A 20,110-nucleotide genomic window follows, 5' to 3' on the forward strand; every position below is an offset into this window, starting at 1 on the left:
CCAGGTTTGTATTCACGCCACGAAGCCTCAAGGAGCCGTTAATGGACATATGCAACATGAAGGACATCAGGAGTCACAGAGCACTGTCTATATACCGAGTGGAACAGCAGTAGAATGGATTATTTACTCAGCTCACGAGATGCCTCATCGGTACGTGATGCATACGCAACCATGCACCAAAAACAAAAGCATAGAAGTTCGTCATGTTATCTGAACAGAAACAGGATGAAATCACGAGAAAGGGGCTCAACAAATGAAATTCCGTGTTCCCCAAATTTTTGCTCTACTGTTGCACGGATACCCTTAGTATCAGTGAACTTATTGTTTAACTGCCGGAGACTGCGTTGTAACAGGCTTCAGGAGCTTCCCTGGCGAGGCATTTGCAGTACTCTGGTTACGAGCAACCACTCCGTAATGCAGCTGGGGGCAAATCCTGGTTTGATCACAACCAGCTGGAGGACCTGAGGCCAAGCGCTACACCTCTCTGTGTCTCAGTTTCCTCGGCTGGAAATGGTGCTATAAGTGGTACGTACCTCTTGGGAGTGGAGAGAGTTGCAAGAGATCAGACACTGAGCACTTAAAGCAGTGCCGGGCACTGAGTAAATGGTGAAATGGTGAGAGCAACAGGAGTAGTGCTGCTGGTGCTGGCGGTGGCAGTGACGGTTACCAGTAAACGCCAATTTATATGTCTACGTCAAATATTACTGTATTAGCAAGTATTCATAATAAGCATATAAATTCAGCAATCTGAGGAATTCTGTGCTAAACTCTGTCCGCAGAGAGAATTACTTTCAGAAAGAACCATGAAATAGGCTTTGGTTCAAAATAAGAACTTACTGAGCAGAGTGCCATGCAATATATGGCTTTTCCTTACCTCCAGAAAAAAACCCCAAACACTGTGTGCTTATAGTCATTACTCTGAAAAGAACATGGTGGTCGTACCATGGAAAATTCACAACGTTTAAGAAAGTAATACCAAGCAGTGCTACTCTTCACCCATGCTACGAGAGGACACTGTCCTGTACACGTGAACACTTTCGTTTCGTCATAAAATACCAGAACCTCCAACTCTTCAATACAGTTTCTTTTAAGATTGTTTTTAAGGTAATCTCTATACCCAAGGGGGCTCAAACTCACGACCCCAAGATCAAGAGTCACATGCTCTACCGACTGAGCCAGCTAGGCACCCCTATAATTTTATTTTTTCAAGCTCATGTCACTTTATGAAAATGCACATATCTGTGGTATTAAGTGGCATTAAATAGCAAAGGTTACCTGGTCGACAAGGACAAATTTTTACCAGCTTGCAAAAGGAAAATTTCTAACTCCTCAAGATGCACACAAATAAATTGGCAATCTCTAATAACAGATATAAAATAATCACTTTCCTTACAGAAGGAAGTTGGCAAAACACATTTTAAGACTGAAGCATACCATTTACTGTACAACATATCAGCACCATACCCTGGTAGTTTAAACTGAAAATAGCTTTTAGGCAATACCTGATGGTTTCTTCTAAAGTCGTCCCCTGGTTCTGTTTCAACAGACTATTCTACAGTAAATCTGTCATGTAAAATGAGTCCTTTGTCACTTTCTCAAGTGAACATCCATCAGTGGAATCCAAGGTGGACCCAGTTATGTCAAAGCCTGACAGCAGAGCCCGTACTTGCACTTAGAAGTTGTCACTGTAACCATATACATATTCATACCATGAAAATGGTCCAAAATAACTTTGTAATAAAAATGCAAACATAAAACCAATATATAATCACCAAAACACAATTATTTCCACCACCACCCCTTATTTCAAACTGAAGGCTGGCTATATAAAGGGCCACTAACACAAAATCTCACTAATTTATAGAAGGGTTGGGAAACAATTATTAAAGTGAATGAGAAGGAGGAAACTTCACATTGTCTGAAGGGCACAGCGAGTTCCCCTGGGAACCTTTAGGGACTCATCTATGAATTCCTAGGTCCTAACTCCAAACCTGGAAATCATAATTGCGAAACATTGCTGGACACTTTCTCTGTGCTTAAGCCTGGAGAGAAAGCATTTAATACATTTCAGAGGAACAAATCAAAGACATTAAATTATCAAAACTTTCAAATGAGGCAGGGAAGCAGCCAAGCTTTGAAGTCAGGCTGGATTCAAAACCTAGCTCCACCGTCTAGCTGTGTGACCTTGAGAAAGTGGCTTACTCTCCCTAAGTCTCTGTTCTGTCATCCGTAAGAAAAGGGATGACAGTAACACCTGTCCCAGAAGGCGAACAGGAGCCATGAGGGGCTGCACCTGCTCAGAATGGTGCTGGTATGCACAAGCACTGCTCCTGTTCTCATTGGATAAAAGTCTTATGGACAGATTTAACCCAAGGAGGCAAAGGAGGCATGGCATAAAAATTCAGCTGAAAAGATGTTAACTATGGCCCTGACCACAACAGAAGACATGTGCTGTTGCTAGTTTGTTAGGAAGGGGAAATATCTGTATCCACATCTTCTGCCCTGGTAGGAGCGATTGTGCATTTCACCATTCTGGGCTGTCACCAAGAGAGACATGTATGCAGATTAATTTCACCAAAGAAAGTAAAAACCAGACTAGATCACTCAAGTACTCGGGGTTCAATTAGGAGCTCAAGAGTTCAGCACACTTTGCCTGGTCCACTGACCACATGCTGGATTCCAAAGGCTGCTTCCATGGACGATAACAAAAATACCCATACATATATGAAATAAAAACATGGACTTGCCTAAGAGGCCAAAAAACCAATAAACAGATTGAATCGTTCACTTATATAACAGGTTGTTTAGAAGGTCAGCAAGGATGCAGAGATATACAGCCTTAACTTAAGGAAAAATCACCAGTTCATTTGGAAAAAAAAAAAAAATCATCATTGCCACCCGATTTGTTGAGAATTCTGTTCTGATGCTTCAGATTGCCATGGAATAGCTGATGTGTATGAGGTAAGTCGCCCCACTTAGGATCTCATGGTCATCAGGAAGACTAAGTCAAGGGACTCATCTGGCATGGCTTTAACTGCATACAGGACAGCAGGTCATAAGGAAGTGTATCTAGATTTTGATTATTGATACTGATGGGATAAAAGGATATTAGGAAGAAGTGTATGACATTAGGAGCAGAGAGAGGCAAATATTAAGACTATGTGTTTCTGATCCATCATCTACTTTCTGGAGTGACATTTTTATATCTGAAAGACCAGTTACATAATTAGAGTTGAAATAACAGACTGCTGCAGACCATAATTCCATATAACAACTTCAGGCCTAGGCCTAACATTCTAAAATGATTTCCACCTGCTATGCTTATCAAAAGGAAAACAGACAGTTTTACAGCAATATGGCAAAGAACTGAAACACAATTACTAGAGAATACAAAATATTTTTTTGTGAAAAGTGTGTGTTCTTTCTAGAGGTCTCTAGGGATTAATAATTTGCACTATGAGGTATATGTCCATTTTAGACTATTCAAACTAAAAAGAAAAGGCAAACACGAAATTCCATAAAGGAAATAGGTTTCTGTCGGTTTTTCTTGAATCCTAAGAACTGTGAAAATATAAACTCTGGCTATAAGAGAGACTGAGGTTGGTGGGTGAGCAACCCAAATGGCACCTGGCGGGTGACCTGAGATATGGTACTAATACCACCTTATGGCAACGAAATACCGTAAATTTCTGCCCTGGGAGGGCATCAGGTCACAGCCTTTAAATAGCCTATGGGGCCCAGGAAGAATGAAAATATCTGATTAGTTAACAATAAACGTTGTAAAGTCGTGCATTGTGCCGTACACCTCAGCGGCTTATCAAAAAGCTACTTTGGGGGGGGGAAAAAGCTACTTTGGGCTTGCTTTAGGAGGAGGCACTGAAATGACTCACTTAACAAAAAAGCATGGCTAATCCCTTCATCCATGCAGCTTTTTAACGTTATCACCCCTCAGCTGAGCACATTTCATGTCGTAGACATTATCACGATTGTATTTTTCTCCACCTTTGAACTGAACCACGTAGGGCCTGAACTCGGGTACAATTCAAAACAAATTGCTGAAATTCAATGACAAACAATATGCGTGGGATTCGCTCTACTTTTAAGAAGCAATTCACTGTCACTGAGCGTCCCCTTATGTTAGAAGTTGACCACGCAGATGGGCTTGCTGGCCAGCAAGTGGTCACAAATGGCAACGGCACAGGGTGAAGTGGTGTTTTTTTCCTCCAATATGTAAAAATTGGAAATGGCCAAACTTCAAGCATGCAGAGGGGGGAGGGGACAACAGAGGGTAACTAAGGAAGAGGAGAGAGAGAAGAAAGGTTCACAAGGACAGTAGAGGAGGGAGAGCAGGTCATTCCACCTGGCGGTGTGTGGGACAAGCATTTGGAGCAGGGCAAGAACTCTGTTCCGAGAGCCAGTGCCTACGTGTACTCACCGAGTGGAGGAAAGCCCCGAGCGGGGCTCGTATCGCGGCTGCTCTCACAGCTGGTATTACGGCTGCACCCCTGACTCATGCTGGGTCGAGGGATACGGCTGCTCCGTGCTAGTGTGCAGCATGAGGGGTTTCAGAGAAGGTGAAGAAGTTTAATGAAGACAGAAAAACTCACAAAACGTCAGTCACATTCCGTTAACGTAATCATGACATTGTCCGCGCTGGGGTGGGGCGTGGGGGGGTGGTGCATCGTGAATGGCTATCCCTGCTGAGGCCTCACTGACTGGCGTGCTGACAGGCCTGATAACAGGCCTGCATAAAAACTCGATTGTGCTCAAGGTTTCGGAAAGCTGTGGGTTTTTGTATGGAAGTGAAATAATACCTAAATGTAAGAAATGAAAAGAAAGCTTTCCAAAGAGCAAACTGGCACCAGGAAATCCAAGATCAAACTCTTTTAGAAAATGATCAGTTTTTATGGCTTTAGCAAACTGGCTCAACAAAATGATAAACGACTAAAGCCATTTTCATATACACTGCGTTGTCAGAAAGATCATTTATTTTGGATTAATAAAACGGAATAAAGGCTCGAAATCCATGAACTTACCTAATTAAAAGAAAGAGGGTTCACTTCTCTCAGCCTGGGCTTCTTTACAAAGAGAAATTCTAAGGACTGACACAGTTGGAGAACCTGCCCACTTCAAGTAAGTATCTAGATGCTTCAAACATACTTAATTACTGAAACCAACACATAGAGAGTTGGGATTGCTTTCCCTTTATTTACTGGTCCCAACAATTCATTCCTGCTTTTTCTGTGGGAATCCAAACAGATCTGCCTGTGGTCCCTACTCAAGCACCTTCACTTTACAGCCCTACACGTGAGTCTGTCAATGGTATGTGGACTGACAAATCCCAAAATTCATGTTAAAAGATCCCTCCGCTGACCTAAGAATGGCCAATTACTGTATGATTATCCGTGGGTAATTTTATTGTCATGTTACAAAAACACTGAGAAGACAGTGTCACATGAATAGCTTAAGGTCTAACATAACTTGGCCATAAAGCTCAGAAAAGACCATGATGCTTTTGTTTTCTAATTTAACTTGAGGAAACAAAGACACAGTACTGGCAAAATACTCAGAAATGACTGCATACTGAACGTGCACAGCCATCTCCATGACAGCTAGTGGGACAATAAATATGTCCATTTGAGTGGGTCTACTCATTCTGGACTGGATAGAAATGTCTTCCCTGAACATTTTGGAAAAAATCAACTAGATTCACTGATGTAAAATCATTTTACATTTACTATATTGTAATAAGCAGAGCCTATTACTTCAAAGCCAAGGTGGATTTACAGCATGACCAAACTATAACAAGAATGTCTTCCAAACCGGAATCGTGAAATTCCCTGACAAAGAATATGGAAGTGAGAAACCAAACCAACTTCCTCCTGTCGTCTCTGCTCAGTGCTAGAGTTACATCAGACCCCACAGTTACATAAGAGATGTCCAAATGCTTAGGTCTGCACTGGCAAGCAAGGAAAAAAAATCAAGCGCAGGAATGCAATCTGAGCAATCTGTCAAAACGGGGCTTCATTCCTAAATTCGCCTTCATTTTGCCATATGACATGGGGGCACTGGGTTTTTGCTCAAACTGGCAGTGACTATAGAATCAGCAATTCTAGATAGTAATTCTGAACAGCTCCTATGATGAGGGTGCACAGGGGCTAAATTAAAAAATTCTTAAAAAACTAGGGAGCATCCATTGACACCAATATATGAGAAGGTGCCTAGAACCTACAAAGTAATGTGGCTTTTCCCTAGAGGATCAATACCACATCTTATTTGTGAAATGACCTCTCCGGTTCCATGCTAACTCACTGGTCCAGCCACGATGCCTCTCCTGTCTCAGCCTCCCCGTAGGAAGGTTGGGAGAAAGAGTCCCTCATTTAAATGAGAAGGGTACTGTGAGATAAGGTACACACGTGAGTGCCTCTGAGTTCCTTGCTGAAAGGCAGACATGAAAATCTTATTTCACTACCCACTCCAAAACAAACAATCAGAAATAATAAAGACAATCCTGATAAGTGTTTCACACATGCACATGCTTAAGTTGAGCATTTTCTTATAGTTCTTGCCTGATCCCTTCTGTTACCCTGCTTCCACTCCCTTCCTTAAAAAATACACATGCTACAGCAATGGGAAATCTCTGCTCTCTCTTGCTGAGCCTGCTCTGTGAAGACAAGAGCATGAAAAGGGATAAGTGGACATGATCTGAAGCAACAATATGCATAATTCTTTTTTTTTTAAGATTTTATTTGAGAGAGAGGGAGAGTGAGAGGGAGAAGCAGACTCCCCGCGGAGCAGAGAGCCCGATGTGGGACTCGATCCCAGGACTCTAGGATCATGACCTGAGCTGAAGGCAGACGCTTAACCAACTGAGCCACCCAGGTGCCCAACAACATGCATAATTCTTAACAAGGTTTACCCTCCTTAGTATTTTAGCCAAAGTTTATTCACCCCTTTGTGCTGACTGGCTTCCTTAACATAGGCTAGTAGTAACACACACAAAAAGAATTCTGCTTATGAATTTGTAAACATCTGCCCACAGTTGCCCAACCCAACATTAAAGGACATCTACTGGTGACAGCAACCGTTCAAATGCTGGATAATTTAAAACATGAGAGGAGTAATGGCCACTTCTAATACCACTCCCAAAGACCACTCTACAAAGAGGATTTTAAGTATATCAATATATGATTTTTATAAAGACTAATGAATTAGATGGTCAAAGCTAAAAAAAAAATATCAAATCAGCCTCTTTGAGGAGTGCCAAAATTGACTGTTCTCTATGAGAATATATAATGTGAAGGCAAAACAGAAGAGGAAGAGACGATGAAGACATGCTTGCCATTTGAACTTTCTGAAGGCAGTATTCTTCAGTGGTTCTTAAGTCCCGTGCTTACAGGAAAGGCTGGGAAGCCTTGAAAACCCATCTGATTGGCTTCATTTCTTGAGAGACATTCTACTTTTGTAGTGTTTGGGGGGTAAACCCAACTTCAGCCTTTTAATAAAAGGAAGGGATGGATCCTACCAGAACTCACATCAAAAGCAAAAGTACAAGAGGAATAAGGAGCACTACCATGAAACGTTTCTACAGTCTGGACATTTTCATGTTGTGGTCTTGCACACCGTAGTCTAACAGGTGACACTGATTACTGTTAATTTTTGCTTCTTTCAAAATATTTTGACCAGAAAATCTGAAAACAGGATGTAAGCTGCCAAAAATAAAAAATTTTATAGCCTTTTCAAGAGATGAGTGCAAGAAGGAAACTAAAGGCAAACTTTCAAAATATAACTGCTATAGGTATTAGCTATTTATACTTTATTATTCATCAAAAACAGAATAAAACCCCAAGATGAAACAATTTACAATCTATTCTGTTTGGCTGAACAGTTTATGAAGGAATAAACTGCCAAGAAAAAAGAGAGTAGCAGGGTTTTATTTTGTTTCTTGGTTATACAAGAGGAATTATATCCTGTTTTGCTTAAGAAACCTTAAATGCTAAAAAAGAAGAACTTTGGTGTCATTTTTATCACAGATGAGGCATAGCTGAACCAAACATAATTTGTAGGTAATTTGAGAATTAATTCTCAGTGCAAATTCCATGCCTAGCTTAGCAATGATTAAAACTATTAATTGGTTTGGGACAAAAGAAAACATTCTTAAAAGACGCTTAATTACCCCTTTTTCGAATATTTATATTTCAAGTTGCTATACAATGAACCAAATGTTTATAAACATTTAGGTATATACAGGCATATACCTAGTATCTATTAAATGATCACAACAATGGACAATCTACTGCTAAAAGATGTTATGTATCTGACACCCTATAAAATGGAATCTCTCAGCAGTACTATAGAAAGAAGTGGAAAGATGTACTTGATTCATTTATCTCTCTTTATATCTGTGTGTATTCTCACCATGTGCAAAAATTTAAATATCTTCTTTAATCAGAATTGTATGTATGACCTCAAAGCTTTACACATAACTAATCCCCTTAATGAGCATCAAGGAAATAACTTTGTCCAAAATACTGTTTCAAATAAGAACTCTCTGGAAGAGAACAGGTTCCTATTTAGTTTTTACTGATGGATGATATTTCACAGTACCTTGTAAAGGCTTAATAAATGCTGTCTTTTCCACTATCCACAACACAAACTTCCTAGTTAAAACCATGGAATACCAGGTCCTGGAATTATGTTAGGCAACCTAGGGCAGTTTCTTTCCCAATTTCAAGAAAAAGGTAAAAATGGCAACTTTAATAATCTAAAAAGTCAAATCCCAAAAAAGAAAGAATTTTTAAAAGTATGAAACTAATCTGGATCACCAAGAGACATCCTATACATTTAGCTAACTACCAAAAAGGGACAGCCAAAACCTCATGACTAAATATGAAATCAAATGCATTTTCCAAACAAAACTAGATCCAAACAGACATACGTTACAGCCTTAAATCTGAAATTTAGACATTCTCGGTCATGATACTTTCCCTGGTGTATCCACGTAACTTATTGCTGGATCCAAATAACTTGTCAGCTCAGGGACCACGCTATGTAATACCAACAGAAAGTTGGGATCATGTAGAAATTTCTTACTTGCTTTGTTTTGAAATGTTAGTCAAACCAATGCCTATTCATTCTACCTCTTAAATATGTCCCCCCTCCCTGCCTTCTCGTAGCTCATGTGGCCTTGGAGGGCTTTTAGAAGCGGCACTCTCTCAGTGCCACTGCCCTCCTCTCCCACCTCACCCTGACAAACTTCCTTTGCTGCAGCTCAATGAATTACCTGTGGTTCCCATAGCACTTTATGCTTCCTCCCATCTCACTGTTTCTGAACACACTCCTCTCTGCCCTAGAACACCTTTCTCCCCTTCTCCCCACCCTGCCTAAGCCTACCTTACACATCATTAAAAATGGACCTATTCTGGCAAGCCTCTCCTCTCCCAGTCCTTCCAGATTTCTCTCTTGGGCGGACTGGGGTAGGCAAGGGCCCTAAGACACTCCTTTCCTACAGCCCCAGAGCATTATATCACAGTATCTGTCATACTATCTTACATTTCCACCCCTAAGACCACAAGCTCTTTGAAAATCAGAAGCTGTATCTGTTTTATCTTCTGATCCTAAGGTTTAACAAAGTGCCTGTGCATCACAGGAATCATTCAAGTAAAGCTGTTAACGAGATAAATAAGAAAGAAAAGCCAACAGGACTTACAAATATAGTAGTACTCTGATTTCACATTAATAGATTTTTACCCTTAGAAAACAGTAAAAATATAAGGAAAAGGATGAACATAAATTTCTCATAATATATTATGAAAGATGTCTTTTGTATTAAATAGATTATATAGAAATTAGATTTGAATAGAGTAAGCTGCTGAGAGTAATTGATATAATTCTACACACTATCACAAAGAAACTAAATACTACAACACAAAAATATTATATATTTGGTTTTCATTTGTTCCTTGTTTTCATGTTTAAATACTATGTCAAAAGTAACTATACACATTCTTTGATCGTAAGTTCCACCATTTATATTAGAGAAGATCAAAATCAAAATATACGTGGACCCTACAAATTGCTTTTAAAAATATATATAGATTAACGGCTACTTAGCACTAATCCATGAAAGAAAGATGAAAAGCAACATTGCTCCTAATTGTGAAGAAGACAATCCTGCCCACTCCCCCCCAATTCTAACATTTTGTTAAATGGCTCTAAAACACAAAAGCCCACAGTGACATTAATTCTTTTCCGTCAATCTGAACGGTGAGGCCCATGTATTTTTCGGTTGTAATTCAAACCTGAACATGCCATAATCTGTAAAAAGCACAAATCAGAATGTCTTTTAACACAGGCAAAATGACATCCTCAGTTCAAAAGCAGAACTCTATTTCCAACATTAGACAAAGTCATTACATTATAATAAAAATCATGACCAAGTTGGGAATGATGTTTTGAGGTCTTTGAGAATCCTTACCTAATCCTATTCGGTTTGGACTTGTTTCTCGGCTACATCCCTGACTCCTGGGAATCTTGCTTCGTTTTTCTGAAGAGGGGGTCACAGGTGGGCCTCTTGAGGAACCCCCAGCAAGGCCACCATAACCACTTCCCAACAATTTCCCTGGGGAACTTGACCGGCTGCCAGCTAAAAATGAAACAAAACAAAACTGAAGAATGGCTGTACATCAGGGAATAAACTATAACAATTTCAGAAGTCAGTAAACACATTATTTGGCTCAAATACTTTTATATAAAAATGGCATTTTTGGTTGGTGGTAGTACTATTTTTTTTTTTAACATGGAGCATAAAAGAACATCAAATATCATAAAAGAATGTTTATACAAAGAAGAATTACAGGTGGAGTTCTACAAAAATGACAGTAAAATTTCTGATTCAAAGAGCAGGCTGAGTACCAACAGCTCCCTGTTCCACAGCAAATTTCTACAAATAATCACAAAGGTGTTTGTTTATTGTTTCATTTTTTTATTCTGTAAGAGTTGATATGTCAAAAGTTTTAAGTATAACCACTGGAAGAAGAGAATTATAACAGAAGTTTCTTAAACATTAGTTGAAGAGAAGAGAATAGATCCAAGAACATCCCAGTAATTTAACAAATGGAAGAAAAGGAAGCAGGAAGATAACTAGAAACATGGTAAATAAAAATCACAAAATAAAATGGTAGGAATAAACTCAAACATATCACTAATCATAATAAATGTGGCTGGATTAATTTCATCTATCAAAAGACAGAGATTCTTGGATTGGCTTTTAAAAAAATGAAACTCAACTGAATGTTGTCTATAAGAAACAAACAACATACCTAATACAAAACAATAAAAGAGTGAAACAGCATTAAAAAAAGGACAAAGGATATCTCATATTGATAAAAGAATCATAGTCAATGAAGACATAATAACCATGAACCTTTATGCTCCAAGTAACACAGCCTTGAAATATAAAACATAAAACTGATAAAAATATAGGGAGAAATTCAGGTCATAATTATTAATGCACCTCTAAGAAAAAAAAAACTAAAGAAACTAATAACTAATACACCTCTGAAATTGGCAGAGCAGTCAAAATTATACAGATATGCATAAACACACAAACCACATACACACACATACAACAAACAGAAGACATTCTTTTCACTTTTCCACACATATTACAAAAACCAACTATGTACTAAGCTTCAAAGGAAATCTCAGAAATCTACAAAAATAGAAATTACATAGACCACATGCCGAGATGTACACAAAAGAATTAGAAATTAAGAACAAATCATATAGTTAGTAATTTTTATAAATGAGTAAGTGGCTGGATAGCTATATAACCATTTTTCATGAGACAACATTCTTTCTTTAACAGCAAAATTTTAAAGATCACATCAATACACCGAAATACACTCTCCTTAAGCAGAGAAGGCAATAAAATTCTCAAACATAAAGTGCATGTTATTATGTACCAGAATAGAATGAACCAGAGATAAAAACCCTTAAAATAACACTTAACCTGGAAACACACACCTACACCTCCATCATTCAAATTAATCATTAAGGTGACCACTCACAAAAATTAGGATTTTATAATGACAGCTACAGTTTAAAGTGAAATTCATTATAAAAATCACTGGTACGCATCACCATGAAGAACCTGTCTCAGGATTTATTAATCTTATGCCCATAAAACTTTGAACACCCAAATGAACTACTAAGCTGTGTAAAAGGAGAAAAGAAATCCATTCCAAACTCTAGAATCTGAACACAGAGAAAAAATGCAGAAAGATTAACTAAGCTCATAATAAACAGAGAAATTAATATTGTGCAAGGAACATGGGACATGGGGTGAAGAACGCAAAAAAAAAAAAAAAAAAAAGGCAAGAAGAGAAACGGCTTACCACCAGCAGGATTAGCAGATCTGGATCCTTGATTATGAGAGCAGACCAAAGGACAGGCAAAAAGTGGATTAAAAGACAATAGTACAATACAGAAGGTCAGCATGCAACACAACACAAAAATGTCTTTGTTCACAAACACATTGGCAAAATAGTTTTTTCTTCTAGGTCTTTTTCCTCTTAGTCTACTTTTGTACTTATGTTTATTTATTCATATCATACTCTATCAGCATTTATTTCAGGTCTGTTCATGAAACACTTAGGAACCTACAATGTGCCAGGCCTGGTGCCAGGCGGAGGAGATGAAGACAAGTGTCTTGGCCTCCGGCGGGGGGCACATCTCTCTAGTTCTGAGGAAGTGGAGAGAAGTGACTGCATCCTACTCATTTATGTATCCCTACCACCTTAACTGGTGCTTACCACATAGCAAGTGCTCAATAAACATCATGAATTCAAAGAAACTGCTACTAATTAGTTTCACCTGAACATCCTATGCCAAATCCTCAAATATTTAAATATCAATCTTCACATACTTAAATCCTCAAATATTTAAACTATGCTGTTAAGGGCCCTAAATCTAATTAATCTAATGTTAATGAAATCTACTTATTATACCAGGACTACGAATGCTAGTATATCTACGTTTGTAAAACATATGAATATGCTCATATTTACTTCCTATTAAAATAATTTTTTTAAATACTTAATTTATATGCCTAAGTTTAAGGTCCAGTCTTGATTACTGGCTGGTGTTTTCTCCCTCCCTGTGAGTGGAATTTAGTGAATCAAGTAAAACTGAAGACTTTTAAAAGTGGAGCCCCAAGCTAGGGTGCACTATTTCTACAAGACTGAAGAATTAAAGCCCCTTGCCCTCACCCCCACTACAGAAGGAAAGTAGTCTCCACTATCACCTAAGCAGTGAGCCAGGCTATGGGCAGGAACCCCTGCAGAGGCCAATGCCAATAAACAGCAGACATAAAGAAACGTACAGTACCGTTCAACCCTCCCTCTCCAAGAAAGGAAATAACACTGCACAGCTAAAGAGCTAGATATTTTTTTTATTAAACTTTATTTTAACATACTAAGCCATATTTTGAGTCTTGAACATCTTTGTCAAGAAAAATTTCTGCGGTCATGACCAGAGTACTATATCCGTCTGTGGCTCCAGGCATCACTAGGGTTCAACAGAACAACTCGAGCCAGGACAGTGTTCCCAAAGTAGAAGCTACTGGGCTACATACAGATGCACACCCTATGTTGTGTTGCATATACCTGTGTGATACACCAGAAGCATGCATTTCTGCATCAGACAAGCCTGGCAGCAATGTATCACTGATGTTACACTTTCTTTTCAGCAAGGTATTACACTTGCTTAACATGAGGCCTAGAGTTACCAGAGGGACATGGGAGAGTATGTGAATTCCCAAGGAGCTGAGAAAGGCATTCTAAATACTAAGGAGAACCTAAGATTTGGCCACAGACTCTCTACATGAGCCAGACAGCTCCTGAGGCCACAGAGGAGGCAGACACATATGGGCTGGGGAGTGCTGCGCAGAGGGACCGTGTGCAGCTCCCAGGGAAGCGGAGCCTTCCTCCAACACGCTCACCCTGCCCGGGAGAACTCAGACACCCAGCTCTATGCACACAGGGCGAGCAGGGGACTCAAAGGCAAGTGTGGCTGGGAAGTGAGACACCGGGGTGGTTCCTTAGAGCGATCTGAATACACTCCTTCCATCTATGGCTGCTTTCATGGCCGATGCTAACAAGCCAAGTGACTCAACATGTACAGACAAGCAGTAATGGAAGCGAGAGCAGCTGGGCAAAGCGGGAACCCACACTGGCAGGAAGAGAAGAGCAGGCTGCAAATGTTAGAACACAGGGTTAATGGGGAGAGCTTTTAATGGATTTGCTTACTACCACTGAAAGAGAACTCCACGTTAAAATAATCCCCAGATACTGCTCTTAAATTACATCAGAGGGACACCTTATCAACAGTAAAATGGGTCACAGCCCAGGTATGTCTCAATTTGAGATGCTTAAGGGAGAGAAACCATGTTTTAATGTTTAATGCCTAATACTACAAAATTTAAATCACCTGGCAAGGAGACAAAAGTATCCTGGAATACTCCATGTTGTAAGCTTACCCAACAAACATCAAGACTACTCACGGCAGCTTAGAGCCACACAAATGTGTTTTTCCCCTGAAGTAATGAAAATACTATCAATTTTTCAACTGTATAATGGGCTGTTGAACAAAACTGAGATAACAGAGAGTATAAAATATACTTCTTACGCTGGGACTGTGAAACCACTTTGGCGCGGCTGCGGCCTCGACTGTCAGGTGTGGTGGCAACATTGGTGGCGCTCCCAGAGCTCTGCCGTCTCGTGCGGATCCGACCTGGAAGATGCAGCAAAAACGGTGTTTCCATCGTGTCTTCAGTCAGTGTGACCTACTCAAGAAAACCACGCACACCACGAACAAGCGGCACTGATGGGCCACCTGCAGGGGCGCGGGTCTTCCTCCTGTGCGGTCCTGACCCAGTTCCCTGTGTGCAGACGCATGCGCATTCCATCTACACACTCAAGTTCTACAGATACGTTAGCAACTCCTGAGAGTGAGTCATGAACCTGGAAGGTGCTTCTGTTACAAGTATTCTAGCATATTCTATTTTCCAATGAGGAAGTGATATCCACTTGAGAATTTTTTTCCACAATTTTTTTCACATTAAACTCTCTTACCTACAAATCTGTCAAATTTCCAAAGGCAGAAAATATTAGCTGTCATCTTATGAAAAATACTACAGGAAAAAGAGTAAATGCAAAACAAAGCAAAACACAACAACAACAAAAAAACACAAAACCCTTAACTCAGCAATCAAAAGCTATAGCATCCTGGAGAATAAATGTGTTTTGATATGTAGCATTAAACTTCTATTTTAAAGCACGTATGCCAACAAGTTTCTAGGCTGCAAAAGATGAAGACAGAATCAGCAGTATAGGAGTAGCGAGAGTAACGACGACCTAAAAATAATGGATGTCATAGGCATTTATGAAAAGACTTTGTCACTGTAAGTAAAGCAATCTGTTAATTCCCATTATTAAACCATGAAACCTCAAAAACAAAAGTGAACTCAGAAATGCAAAATCATCGATGATGAGACTAGTATGGTTAGAGACTAAACTTTTTAAAATTCAGGGCTTCTTTGGTTTCGGGTGGGCACAAAATGCCTCTCCTGCCATAATTCAATCAGAACAGCAATCTGATATGGAAAACACAAACCAATAGAACTCGCATTGGCATCTTACATTGCTCAAAACCATTTCTACCTCATCATTTAAGAAAGATTACAGAAAAGGAATACAGGAAAACAAATCCTAAGGCTTGAAAAAGGTTCAGGAAAGGGAGGTACGGAGCAATAAAAGCACTGCTTTAAGAAAAAAAGTTAAAACTAGAAAGAATCAGTAATTTTTTTTTTTAAAGATTTTATTTATCTATTTGAGAGAGAGAGAACGAGAGATAGAGAGCATGAGAGGGAAGAGGGTCAGAGGGAGAAGCAGACTCCCCGCTGAGCAGGGAGCCCGATGTGGGACTCGATCCCGGGACTCCAGGATCATGACCCGAGCCGAAGGCAGTCGCTTAACCAACTGAGCCACCCAGGCGCCCAAGAATCAGTAATTTTTAATAGCAGTTTAAGCAAAGATTCACAAATTCTAGAATCTGTAGTAAGAGTTTTATATATATATATATATATATATATATACACACACACACACACACACACACACACACACACACACACGATATTATACTAACAGCTGTATATGTATGAACTTGGAATCCTCATAAGAACATATAATTATTCCCATATTACAGATGAGGAAAGAGAGAAACAGGAGGATTCATGAATCTGTCCAAGGCCACACCACTGGTTTAGCTAGCTGTGCCTGCCTGGCTGGCTAGCTGGCCTATGAGTGAGGACATTTTACTTTCCTAAGGCAGTCACCAAGGCAAAGCGAACATGAAAACCCAAGTGAATCTCACTTCCTATTTTAAATTTACTGTAAAACATTTAGGTCACAAAAAAGATATTTTAAATGAACATCCATACCCATTCAGCGCAAAAAATAAAAATCTTTGCTAGCGTCCCTGTACCCCGTTTTCTCCCAACATTTAGTAACCTGATCCTAAACGCAGCATTCATCATCCCCTTGCATTTCTTTGAACTTTTAATATAGTTGTATAACCACAAAACAGATGGCTTTATTTAATATATTTCAAATGCTTTTAATTATATCACAGGGTATATATTCTTCCAAAACTTATTGTTTTGCTCAACATTTTGTGAGGTCATTTACGGAAATGATTTTTCGGTAGGAGGTAAAGGAGAGATCCATTTTATTTTTTCCATATGACTAACCGACGTCCAAATAAATTTTCCTAACCCCTTTCTTACTGATCTACAAAGCTGTCTTTTGGCATTTTACCAAGTACTTAAATACATACGTAGGCTTGTTTCTCAATTGTCTACTCTGTACACGTGTCCACACCGGTGCAACATCAAAATGTTATGATGAGCTTAAATAAAAATCTTGCTAACTGGAAATCAGCCCACTTTTTCCTAAGGCCTTTGCTCTCTTCCACATGGATCTAAAGATACAGTTTAAAAAGACCTGTTGAAATCTTAACTGGCATTATGTGGAATGCAGGGTTAATTTGAGGGATGGGGGGGGTGGTGAGATAACTTTATGATATTGATCTTTCCATGTTTTTTCCTTCATTTCACTTTCTTCAATATCCTGTAACAAAGCTTTATAATTTTTTCTATTACTCATGAGTTTTTATAGACTTATTCAAAGGTGCCTTATTTTTATGACACACTATTTTTTATTTAAACTATATTTTCTAACTTCTTGACAAATGTAAATGTAATTAATCTTTATATTTTGATCTTGATTCTGGGAACTTTGCTAAACACTTGTTAATTCTACTAACTTGTACGTAGATTATCTGGAGTTATATAAATAGAATATCATCTACAAACAAGACTTCAGTTTTTTCCCTTCAAATTCTACCCTTTCATTTCTCTGCCTTTAACCCGCTGTCTCGGACATGTAGTATGCACCTACCTGGGTAGGCTTTGTTACTTTGAGCCACGTTAACAAAAAAAATTCTGGAATTTCACAAAAAGTAGGATATTTCAACAGACTAAGAAAACTCCTTTTCCTAATTGTTAAGAATCTGCCAAAATGTTTGTTGCATTTTTTGATGCTTTCTCGGCATCTTCTGAGAAAAGAGGATTTTTCCCTTAAATGTGCTGAGCTTCACCAGGAAATTTCTAAGCTATTAAACCTGAGATAAACTCCCCTGCTCATAATGTACACACTCGCATATAATGCCTCATTTGTACCTTCTCTGGTTTAGTGCTAAGGCTACCCCAGCTGCATTAATGAGTGAAGTAGTCCCACTTTCTCTTCTTGGAGTTTATGAAAGACTGGGATTATCCAATTCCTCAAATAATTTGTATTTCTTAATCCTGTCTAGTGAATGTTTAATTCCTATTTCATTAACTTGTACTCTTTATTATTTCTTTCCTACTGTCCTTTGGGTTTATTCTGTTCTTTTTCTAACAAATTGGAAACAACCTCCTAATTGTTTCTCTTCTAATATAAACTTAAGGCTATGAATTTTCCTCTACGCACTGCTTTTGCTTCATTTCATAAGGACTGATATGTAGTTCAACATAATGTGTTGCTTTTAAAAAAATTTTTTCTAGATCCCATTTGTTCATGTTTTGCTTTGGAAAAGTTAAGTTGGATCTGTACTTCACACTTTACACCAAGAAAAACAGCAAATGAACCTAAGATTAAAATGTAAAACATGAAACCACAAAAGTTCTAAAAGAAAACATAGGAGAAACCCTTTGTAACTTGTAATGGCAAAGTCCATTCTAGTTATGACTTAAAATTAAAAGCCATTAGGAATTCGTTAAGTCTGACTACTTAATTTTTTTGTAAAATCTCAGTATGACAAAAAGAAAACTATGAGCAAGTTAAAGAAAATGACAAATTGGGAAAAAAATGTTTACAATTCATATCACAAAGGGTTAATTTCCTTAACATATAAAAGGTTTCTAGGAATCAACAAGAAGTCCACCAACAAGCAGTGTGCTGGTAAATGTTTAACAACTGGCAGGGGGCTGGGAAAGGTTCCTGCAGATTTGTGTTTTCCAATTTCCCTGGTGTTATTCCCACCATGGCCAATTTCCAGCTACTGACACGAAATCAACCAGATTACAAAATGTCTGAAAATTTAACAACTGGCTGTCATGAAATAGTCAAGACAGCTCCAACACACCACTGCCACAACCCAATAAAGAATGGACAAAAGCTAGGAAAAGACAGTTAACAGACAATAGAAATGGCTCGGGTGTATGAAATATTGTTCAGCCTCACTCAATAAGAAAAAAAAATTAAAACGACATTAAGAATGCCATTGTTCTAACACCTATCAGAGTGGCAAGAATCTAAGACTGTGCTAATAGTCTAGCGTATAGGAAAAGAGGCACTCTCATTGGCATGTTTTAATCTGCGGGAATTCTGAGGAACCAGATTTGAGTGCCTTCCTCTACAGAAGCTCACTGCTCCTGTCCAGCACCCTTCAATTCATCAGACACCACAGATGAGAACTGAAACCACAACTTATGTGAGAAGAGAGCTCAGTTACAAATGAGGGGAGATTGGTTTTTTTCCTCTGGCTAGGACAAAGTCAAGAGATACCATGTCAACCTGAAGATAAAGAGGTTTTGTTCCTAGTACACCTTTTCATGGATCTATATAGCACCTGGACAATGCTGGCTCAATGCCAACCTTACCTCTCCCCTGAGGGGAGCACAATGGCTTGTGCTCACATGTGTCACTAAGACCTCAGGGCACCCTTAAAATCAATTTTGGGGAGTTAAAAGGGCCTTTTTGTGTTATACTCAGATAAAGATTTCTTCTGTAAGGAGAGAGTCTGTTTGTTTGTTTTCCCTATATTAATTTGGTGATATTATTCTAAGTGCCTATATACGCCTTAAAGAGATGATATAAAATACTCCATGGTCTTTAAGAAAAACAAAATCTACTCAATAAATGCAGCAAAGCATAAAAAATATATTTAAGTTCTACATTATGACCTGTTATTAACATTCATATTCATTCATACTGTGTTATGACAGAGACAGAAAGTAGACATGAAAGAAAAAAACGTACATAAAAGAAATAGAAATAAGAGGTATTAGAGAACTAGCCAACAGAAAAAAAAAAAAATTCTGGAGATGGACAAGAAACCAACACACCCATCCAAAGAAAAGCAGACCCAGAAGAAAACAAAGACCTGGAAGAGAGCAGCCTTTGACTTTCATGGAATGAAGACAGAACATCCATACCGAGTAGCTTTTTAAAAGAGCTGCTGAAGAATTTCTTTCAATCACACCACCATTCTTCTAGAAGAGCCCTCAAAATGGGAAATAAAACCTGTGCACCCAGTTTAACTTGCAGGCATGGTTTTCCTACATTCAGTCCAAGGCAAATTAAAAAAATCACTTATCAGACAGCTTCATGTCACTAGGGTTTCTGTCCTCCTTATGTTTCAAAAATTTCAGGCAATTCTCAATTTAGAGGTTATAAAGATTAAAAGGTCTTGTAGGTAAATCTCCACTCACCACACTGGAGCC

General features: G+C 38.7%; 1 protein-coding gene across 4 annotated transcripts in view; it reads right to left on the reverse strand.

Annotated features, from left to right (window-relative positions):
- Nucleotides 1–20,110, reverse strand: part of CLASP1 (cytoplasmic linker associated protein 1) — a 260,116-nt gene that overhangs the window by 72,186 nt on the left and 167,820 nt on the right. For 2 of the 4 annotated variants that reach the window (XM_073885224.1, XM_073885214.1), the window contains exons 20-21: nucleotides 14,689–14,793; nucleotides 10,478–10,645 (exon numbers count right to left, since the gene is read on the reverse strand). In XM_073885224.1, coding sequence (XP_073741325.1) covers nucleotides 10,478–10,645; nucleotides 14,689–14,793 — 273 coding nt within the window. Of the gene's footprint in view, nucleotides 1–4,435; nucleotides 4,544–10,477; nucleotides 10,646–12,398; nucleotides 12,426–14,688; nucleotides 14,794–20,110 lie in introns of all 4 variants that reach the window. The other 2 variants (XM_073885231.1, XM_073885207.1) reach the window with 2 other exon arrangements.

Source organism: Callorhinus ursinus, unplaced genomic scaffold, assembly GCF_003265705.2.
Source record: "Callorhinus ursinus isolate GAN/ISIS: 27379988/994484 unplaced genomic scaffold, GSC_fseal_2.0 scaffold2, whole genome shotgun sequence".
NCBI lineage: Eukaryota > Metazoa > Chordata > Mammalia > Carnivora > Otariidae > Callorhinus > Callorhinus ursinus.